The 9,988-nt window shown below is 42.4% G+C and overlaps 1 protein-coding gene across 3 annotated transcripts in view; it reads right to left on the bottom strand.

Annotated features, from left to right (window-relative positions):
• MARS (methionyl-tRNA synthetase) overlaps window positions 1-9,988 on the bottom strand; it is a 20,641-nt gene that overhangs the window by 7,312 nt on the left and 3,341 nt on the right. For all 3 annotated transcript variants that reach the window (XM_012651702.1, XM_012651710.1, XM_012651716.1), the window contains exons 8-11: window positions 6,449-6,565; window positions 6,101-6,304; window positions 5,120-5,321; window positions 2,911-2,985 (exon numbers count right to left, since the gene is read on the bottom strand). In XM_012651702.1, coding sequence (XP_012507156.1) covers window positions 2,911-2,985; window positions 5,120-5,321; window positions 6,101-6,304; window positions 6,449-6,565 — 598 coding nt within the window. The remainder of the gene's footprint in view (window positions 1-2,910; window positions 2,986-5,119; window positions 5,322-6,100; window positions 6,305-6,448; window positions 6,566-9,988) is intronic.

Here is a 9,988-nt window from a genome sequence, read left to right as displayed (position 1 = left end):
GAAAGAAAGAAAGAAAGAAAGAAAGAAAGAAAGAAAGAAAGAAAGAAATGCACTTTCATGACAGCAAAAATTTGAAACTAACTCCCATTGTTCAGATGAGTTTAAAGAAATGCAGTGTATCAATACAATTAAATATTTACAAGGCCATTAAAAAGAATTATGTAGACCTGTAAGTACTGACATGAAAAGATCTTCAAGATATATTAAATAAACCAAACTGTATAATATATGATATAATCCTATTGTAAAAATCAAAAATACACATTAATAGAAGGCCAAAGAAAATTCTGAAGAAGATATGTATTAGTGCTGAGAATACATTAATCCTCAAATGGGATTATGAGGGACTTTCACCTTTTATACCATTTAGTTCCATCTGCATTTTTTTCTTTTCTTTTTTCTTTTTTTTTTTTTGAGACAGAGTCTCACTGTGTTGCCCAGGCTAGAGTGCAATGGCACAATCACAGCTCACTGCAACTTCAAAATCCTGGGCTTAAGTGATCATCCTGCCTCCACCTCCTGAGTAGCTAGGACTACAGGCATGTGCCACCACACCCACCTAATTTTTTTGTTTTTTTGTAGAGATGAGGTTTCTCTTTGTTGCTCAGACTGGTCTCAAACTCCTGGCCTCAAGCAATCTTCCTGCCTTGGCCTCTCAAAGTGCTAGGATTACAGGTATGAGCCACTGCGCCTGGCCTCTATCTGCAATTTTAAAAACAAGCTTATTCCACTTCTATAAGCAGAAAAACGAAGATAAATCATTTTTTTTTAAAGAATGCTTTATGAGATCCATCCACATCAATACCATACTACTGTTAATAAAAGGGGGTCAGCTTCTGAAGCATGGCAATACAGTCTATTCGTGGAACTATGGGGAAACAGGCACTCACACTGCTGGTGGGAATGCAAAACTTAGGAGAATATGGCAATAAACTACATATGTATTTACCCTTCGCACAGCAAGTGATCACTTTTAAGGAATTTATCCTGAAGATAAACTTCAAACAATACAAAAATACATATGCACAAGAATATAATTCACTGCAACATCATATGTAATTGGAAAAATATTGGAAACCACCTAAATGTCAAACACAGGAAACTGGATGAATAAACTAGGGTACTACATATTGAGTGGAGTACTAAGTAGTCATTAAAAACAAAGGAACGAGGATGATCTCTATGAGCTAATATGGAGTGGTTTCCATAACATTAAGTAAAAAAGGCAAAATGCAAAAGATGATATACAGTTTGATATACAGTTTGCTACCTATTAACTTATTTTAGTACTGTAACTACACTGAACAGGGAAAAACTAATCCAGGTAAGTTCTGAGCACATTATTTGACTAAACCCTCAAGTCCAGGGACAGGGTCAGATTTGCCAACAAATGCTGAACTCTTTTTTAGTAGGTTTGTTTTTTTGTAGAGATATAGGCAAAGCAATCCTGAAATTATTTTAGGTGTTATTATAGGATTGAGCAAATGAATAAATGGGCTGATGCTTGTTAAGAACCAGGATACCTACTGTAGAAAAAGAAGATACAAATATGAAATAAGATTGAAAGTGCAGAAGAACGCTGTGGGGATGGATTGGAATTATAGGGGTCAGTACGAATCAAAAATAAATGCCTAACTCTCTGCTCAAAGGGCCTAGAAACAAAGACAACTCAATAGCAATGAGCACATCTACCACCTAGATTTTGGTCTCTAATATTGTTCCCCACTAAAATGAACCAATGCTTTGTGGAGACATGGTTGATTTCAAGGCTCAAACAAGATGAACCTAGAGTATCTTCCAATGCCAGAAATTTAGTAAATGCTAAAAAATGGTAGGAGATCCCAAAAGCAAAGAATAGGACCCCACTGGCTAAATAAGGGACTTTGAATAAGAATATAATTTAGGACAGAAATGAATTATAAACAACTGAAAAAAATAGGAACCCATGAATCCACAATGATAACAGGTAACTAAATTACCAGCCTGAACAACATGGCAAGACCTCGTCTCTATGGAAGATAAAAAAATATTAGCCAGGTGTGGTGGCACATGCCTGTAGTCCCAGCTACTCAGGAGGCTGAGGCAGGAGGATCAACTGAGCCCAGGATTTCAAAGCTGTAGTAAGCTATGACTGTGGCAACAGAACAAGACCCTGTCTCAAAAAAAAAAAAAAAAAAAAGAATATTGGGATAATTGATGGTAGATCAGATAAATATATCAATGTTAAATTTCCTAAAGTTGTTAACTATACTGTGGTTATACAACGTCTTGTTTCTTAGGAAATACACACACTAAAGTATTTAGGAATAAAGAAGATAAATGTACATATGCTGTGGGGGGAGGGTAGAAGAGAAAGAAAAAGGGAGGAAGAGAGAGAATATGCTAAACCACATGGGCAAAATCTTAACTGAATCTAGGTAATGGGTACATGAGGTTCTTCTGGGTAAAGAACATGGGGTTCTTTGTTCTGGCAAGTTCATTCCTGCACATTTTTGTGAGCTTGAAATTATTTCCAAATAAAAAATTTAAAAAGAAATAAAAAGGAGGCAAATCTACTAATGTGTAAAACTGGTCAAGATCCATTACAAAGCAAAAGAAAGCGGGTTACAGAAAAGTGTGAATACCACGATCCAATCAATTTGCATTAAGAAAAAAAGAGACAAAAATACTTTTATAGACACATGACATTTCTGAAAAGACACAAAGGAAAATGAGCAGTAGCAAATAACCTCTGGCAAGTGGGCCTGCAGCCTTCACTTTGTGCCCTTTAATGTGTTTCATCTCTAATAGCACGTATAATTTTTAATGGAAATTAAAAACATTTAAGAGTGATCTGCTATCAGTATTTGTGGCTGAAACAGAGGGGACAGAAGCCTCCTGAAAACTAGGTTGAGGGAAAGGCCCACTTACCTTAGGCAGGTCTAGGAACAGGTGCTGGGAGGACTTCACCACAGGGCATGATCGGCAGACTTTACACCGAGGTTTCTGTGAAGGAAAATTCCAGAGAAGAGGTGACCCAGGGCAAGATGATCAGGATCAGGCCTGCAGGCCAGGAGGAGCTGTCCAGGCAATGGGAAGCACATAGAGGGATAAGCTCCTCAGTCTGCCATCTAGCTTAGCTTCATGTTCACACCTGGCCAGCTCATCAATTACTCCTGGCCTGCTCTGAACTTGGAGACTCAAGTCTGCATGGTATAACATTTTCTCTATCCTATCACTCCAGAGTACAGAGAACTGCACTGTCCTTTGCTGTGTAAGGGGAGGAAGGAAGTATGAAAGCAAAGACATGCCCCTCTCCTTGAGGAAGTTATATGAAAGAAGTACAGACACTTACAGAGCAAGATGTCCAGAAAGATTTATGTGGTACAAATTGACTACATAAATACCAAAGGGTGATGGCTAAAGGAGTAAATGGTTAGGTGGAGCTAATCAATGAAAGCTCCCAAGTGAGTGTTAATCTGAGTTTCCAAAGGTCAGAAATTATAATTCTCAAGACCTCTCTCCTGAACTCCACATGCCTATATCCAGCTGCCTACCTAACATCTCTACTTGGATGTCTAACGGACATCTCAAGCTTAACAAACCCAAAAAAGATCACTGCATCCTACCTGAATGCCTGTTCTTCCCTTAATCTTGCCCATGTTCATAGAAGGTACTACCATCTACCCAAGCTGCTAAAGCCAAAAACTTACAAGTCATCTTTTCCTTGACCACCCCAAATTCTAGTTTACCCAGCTCTATAGAGTCTACCTCCAAAATATATCTCAAGTCCATCCATTCTTTTTTTCCATTTCTAGTGCTATTAACCAGGTCCAAACCAGTATCATCCCATTTCCAGATTCTAGCCTCTCCAAATCCTTCTCTACATTTTTCTCTCTTGCTTATCTCCCATCTGTTTTCCACAGAGCACCTTGCCATTTAACTAGAATAAAATCCAAATTCCCATAATGGCTTAATAGGCCCTGGTGATCTGGCCCCTGCCTATCTCTCTGACCTCATCTCAATCTACCCTCCTCACTCACCATGCTACAGCTACACTGGCCTTTTCAATTCTGCCTTTTTGGCTTTTTGCTGCTTCCTGGCCTTTGCATTTCCTAGTCCTTCTACTTACAACATTTTTTTTTTTTCACTTGCCTTTTGAACTTGGACAACTACTTACAACATTCTAAACCCCGCTTCTCACCTGGTTTGCTCCTTCTCATTCTTCAGTTAAACTCTGAGTTCAAATGTCACCTCCTCTGAGAGGCTTTCCCTAACTACCTAACTTAAATCTTCCCCCAGAAGTCAATCTCTCTCACATTTTCCTGGCTGTTTATTCTGTATTTATGTTATTTCCCTGTTTAGTGTTGGTCTCCTCTCCACACTAAAGTCTATCTTGTTCACTATTACATCCCCAGCACCTAGAACTCTAACTGGCCTGTTCTAAGGACTCAAAAAATGTCATATGTATGAATAAATAAACCAACCAATAAATAAACATGGACTAGAAGACAAGTAGTACTTATTGGAGAGAAGGATCTAAACAAATGTAGATCAGGTAAAGCAAAAGCAAAGGTCGGGAAGTATAAACTCAACTTGTCTGTTTCTGAGCATAGTGCTAAGCACATAATAAATGCTCAATAAGTGTTCTTCAAGTAAACTAAATGATACATTGCTGAGATGGGGCAGAAAGGGCCACTGGTAAAGGTCTTGGATGCTAAAATAAAAATCCTGAATGGGATGAGACTGGGAGTCCCTTAAGAATAAGGAACGGGCCGGGCGCGGTGGCTCATACCTGTAATCCTAGCACTCTGGGAGGCCGAGGCGGGCGGATCGCTCAAGGTCAGGAGTTCGAGACCAGCCTGAGCAAGAGCGAGACCCCGTCTCTACTAAAAATAGAAAGAAATTATCTGGACAACTAAATATATATATGTAGAAAAAATGAGCCGGACATGGTGGCGCATGCCTATAGTTCCAGCTACTCGGGAGGCTGAGGGAGTAGGATCGCTTGAGCCCACGAGTTTGAGGTTGCTATGACCTAGGCTGAAGCCACGACACTCTAGCCCGGGCAACAGAAAAAAAAAAAAAAAAAAGAATAAGGAATGACTCCTTCCAGGCTCCCATGAGACCCTCCTCTCACCTTGAGCTCAATAGCATTGATGAGCTTGCCACACTTGTCACACTGGTCACCCCGAGCCTCCTCATAGCCACAGAAAGGACACACACCCTCCACAAAGCGGTCAGCCAGGAAGCGGGCACAGTGCTCACACCGCAGTTGCTCCACAGTATCTTGCAGCACAAAACCTCGTGTCAGCAACCGCTGGAAAATGTCCTGGGTGATTCTGGTGAGGTGAGCAAGGAATAGGGGAGAGACAGTCAAAGGAAGTGATGCATCCCTCCCTCCTGCCACTCCAACTAGGGACCTAAACTCATTCACTCCAAGCGTCTAAGAAATGAGGCAGACGGCTCCTCAAGCAAAGGCCATCTATTCATCTTTTGAGAGTTTCCCTGGATGAACCCAGATTCCTCACAATATTCCCTAAGTGCCCGCACAATCACTTTCCTCAATACTTAATACTTTCCTCAATACCTCTTTTGTTGAATAAGGACTTATCTGTTTTGTACTCTTTGCTAACAAAAATCTCCAAAAGGATAGGACTGTGTCTGTTCTTTAATATGTTCTAAATTAAAGCAGTCTAAGTGTTAAACTGCAAAGCACCATCAGCAAGCAGCCTGTCTACTATGTAAAGTTTTTATAAGGCTGCATATCAGGCAGAGGAGAAATAAGTATCTTTGTTATAAACGCACACAGGAGTGGGAGGAAATGTCTTAAGACTCTGGGGCAGCCAGAAAGGAAGGGAGGCGCTAGAGGGAAAGTAGCTACTTCCCATGAACTGAAGTCCTGTTTCTTCCCTCCCTCGGCTGCTCCCTCAGCCCCTGGTCAGGTGTCTGCACAGACTTCCCTCAATAATGACTGGATGACTGCCCAGGGCAATATCCAGATCCTAGGTTTAGGAGGAGTAACTAGACAGCCACCCTGGCTCCTTCTGTCTCCAGCATATCCTTATTCCCCCAGTCCCAGCCTTCAACCCCCATTTCTGCCTCATTAGAGGAAACCTACTTGGTCTGCTGTGGAGTAGTGGTGCGACCAAATATATCAAAGGAAATGTTAAACCAGCGGTAGATGTCAGCATGGATGATATGGTATTTGTCGCAGATTTCCTGGGGGGTTAGACCCTCCTCCATAGCCTTGGTCTCTGTTGCTGTACCATATTCATCTGTCCCACACAGATAGAGGGTGTTCCACTGGCGGAGACGAGAGTACCTGCAAGGGAATGTGGTGATCATGACAGGAATGCCTCAGCCACTCCTGGTCCCCAAGATCCCTCCAGCCCTACCCTTGAGGCATCCTATTCTCTTCAGGCCCAACCCTCCCTCAGGAGGTCTCTCCCCTAGCAGCTGGCTCCACCTGGCAAAGACGTCAGCACTGAGCACGCAACCAATGATGTTTCCAAGGTGGGGGACATTGTTGACATATGGGAGGGCACTGGTGATGAGCACATTCCTTTCCCCAGCCACAGGCAACCTGGTAAAGGGGGAAGAGAACAGTCCATGGGGGAGAAATGAGAGTCAAGAGGGAACAAAGTGCACAAAACACCCAGACACAGTTTTGTTCTACTGTCAGAGGTTCATGCATATCTGAAGTCTTTCTTCACATGAACCGACAGGACCATAAGATCCCCCACAGCTGTGGGTACAAGGCTTGCTTGCCCACAGTGGGCAAGCCTCATGTACTACTACTATTAAAGGACCTCATTCCAACACTATTTCTGTCCCTTTAGTAAAAGGGACTAAATCCCTAAATCGTGACTGCTTCTTTTCTACTTTTCTCTTAGCTCACTCCCAGGCTCAAACTTCCCAGGTATTGACAAAACACTCCCTAGGCTCTGTCCAATCATCATCACTCTCACTACTTCCAAGAACCCTTTCCTGGTGCTGACCTCTCCCCCTTCTTCCCAGCTGCTATGTTACTATTACCCTAGTCACTACATGAAATCCACATAGCTGGTCATCCCATATACAAGTGTTATGAAGTCCTTCTGCACCCCTTGACTCTTTTCTCCCTCACCCACATCCGTCCTTTCCTCATGGCCTAACGCAAACCAGCAGGCCTCAGCTCTGCCTTCACGGCCACCCTCTGCTTACCACTTTCCCAGGATCACTGCTAGTCATGCCACTCAACCTGCTGTCTGAAGTCACTCAATTCAGTATTCCTCTTTCAGATTCCATCACCCTTGACAGTTCAGGTGCACTCAGCCTGTATCAAGTAGCCCCTCCTAAGCATTGACACCTCACTAAGGCTCCTGTCATCTTTCCAACCATTCTCAGCCTAGAATCACTGGCTCTCCAATTCCCTCACATAAGCCTCACCCCTTTGTCTCAGCTACTGCAATATACCCCAGTGAAATGGCCCATCTACTTCCTAGAACATTTACAGCTTATTTCCTCAACAGCAGATCTCACTAATCTCTCATGCATTCATTGGCCTTCCACCCCATAACTGAAAACCATAATTTTCCCTGAAATCCAGCTTAGAAATCAGCTCCTTCAGGAAAATCTTCCTTTAGTGACAACCAGTTTCCCACACAGTCTTTCTTATATCCTGAGCCCCTAATCACTTTGCACCATATTGTGTAGTGCTCCTTTTGTTACCCAATCACTTCTCTCTCATTGTGAGTGTGTGTGCTGACTGCTGTGCCAGATACATAGGTGAGTAGGCCCTGGGTTCTGCCTCAAGGGGGTTCCATTCTACTATATAACTGCTGTCTGAGATCAGTGCAATGGAGAGGTAGAGTGCCAAAGGAGTTTGAAGGAAGGCAAGCAAGCACTCTAGGCTAAGATTAAAAGATAGTTTGATTTGGCTATAAGGTCTTATATGCCAATTGTCTCCTCCTCTACTTACGCATTTAAATGTGTTAGCCTGTATAAATATCCAAGAAAGGCTATTTCCTAGTCTTTATGAGCCCCCAAAGTGCTTAGTACTAGACAGAACCCCTAACAGATACTCAAGAATTACTCAACAAAGGACAGACTTTCATTAGTTCATTCAAATTTTATCAACATCTACTGAATGCTTGCTTGGCCCTATGCTAGCACGTGGGCTCCATAAAAGAAAAGAGCCCTGCCTTCAATAAGCTTACATACTAGTGATGAAACAGAAATATAATGAGATAATTACAACATAATATGACAACAGGAGCTCCCAGAAGATGAAGCACTTAAGACTGTCTCATGCTCTATAAAGGAAGAAAAGACAGAACTCTCTGGAAGAAGAGCTGTACATCAGGCAAGTAAGATGCAGGTCAGACACAGGCATTCCAGGAAGAAGGAACAGCATGCACAAAGGTGCAGAGGTAGAGATTATGGCATCAGGCCAGCTCTGCTTTCCTCTCAAAACTCATCTTGACCCATCTGCCCCTTGACTGACCAGCCTCCAGCCACTGACCTTTCATCAATTCCTTAAAAGAACCAAACTCTCTTGCTCCTCAGATCTTTGCACGTTAGGTTTCCTCTATCTGAAACTCCCTTTCCCCACCCTTACACCTTGCCTAACTCACTCCTACTCCTCTTTCAAGTCTTAAACATCACTTTTTTAGAGAGGCCTCTAAATTAGTTGCCTCTGATGTTTTCTCTCATACTATCCTATTCATAGGACTTTTCAAAATTTGTAATTAGGCATATTATAAATTTGTGTAACAGTTTTTTGGTTTTATTTTGGTTTTTGTTTATAAGAGACAGGGTCTTGCTCTGTCACCCAGGCTAGAGTGCAGTGGTCCAATCATAGCTCACTGCAGCCTTGAACTCTTGGGCTCACGCGATCCTCCTGCCTCAGCCTCCCAAGTAGCTGGAACTACAGGCATGTACCACCATGCCCAGCTAAAGTTTTTTCAATACCTGTCTATTCTACTAGATTCAAAGTTCCATGACAGCAGAGGCCCTGTCTGCTTTGTTCCCCTCTGTACATCCAGCTCCTGGCACACAGAGCCTGGCAAGGAGTGAACACTCAAAATCTTTGTAGAATGACAACATGTCCAGAGCTATAAATACTTTCATTCTGATGGAAAAATCTGTATATATGGTAATATTATCTTAGTATAGCAGGAGAGTGACAAAATATGATGCTGAACATGTAGACAAGAGCCAGATCATGAAAGGCCTTGTGAACTACACAAAGGAACCCTCTGTAGAATTCTGAAAAGGAGGGTGAGATAATAATATGTGTAGTTTTAAGCAGTCACACTCATGGCAGTGGGGAGTTGGGGTTGACAGGGAAAAAGCAGGTAAGAGATGGTAAGGCCTGATCTAAGGTAGCAGCAGTATGGATAGAGAGGAGGAGGGATGGATTCGAGGACTATTTAGGAGTTAGAATCAATAACTTGGTAATGGAATAAATAATATAGCAGGGGGAAAAGGAAGAAGTCTAGAGGACACCAAGATTTCTGGCTTAGATTTTTAGGTGGAAGGTGGGGATTGTTCAACTAAGGCAGGTGAATAAGTAGAAGAAAAACAGCAGTTGGCAGGAAAAGGTTTGTTTTGCACATGTTGAAGTCTGAGATGCCTGAGGAAGTGAAGAAATCTAGGAGATAATGTGGCAAATATGTCTGCAGCTCAGAACAGAGATCTGGACTGGAAAAACAGATGTAGCTACTATCAGTGGGTAAAGAGTAGCTGAAAACATGGGTGCAGACAGGACTACTGGAGTGTCCAAAATGGTAAGAGAGAACAAAAAAAAAGAAGAAGAAGAAGAGGTACAAGAATAAAAAGGAGAGGACGAAAAATTCAAAAGATGTCAGCAAAGGGGACCTGGCAGGCAGGTTTTGCCTCTATGAACTACTTCCACTTAAAAAACCAAGACCTGGGCCGGGCGCGGTGGCTCACGCCTGTAATCCTAGCACTCTGGGAGGCCGAGGCAGGCGGATTGTTTGAGCTCAGGAGTTCGAAACCAGCC

Source organism: Propithecus coquereli, unplaced genomic scaffold (genome assembly GCF_000956105.1).
Source record: "Propithecus coquereli isolate 6110/MARCELLA unplaced genomic scaffold, Pcoq_1.0 Scaffold111, whole genome shotgun sequence".
Taxonomy (NCBI): Eukaryota; Metazoa; Chordata; class Mammalia; order Primates; family Indriidae; genus Propithecus; species Propithecus coquereli.
Note: the sequence above shows the minus strand (reverse complement) of the source record. Positions and strands in the feature narration are given on the sequence as shown.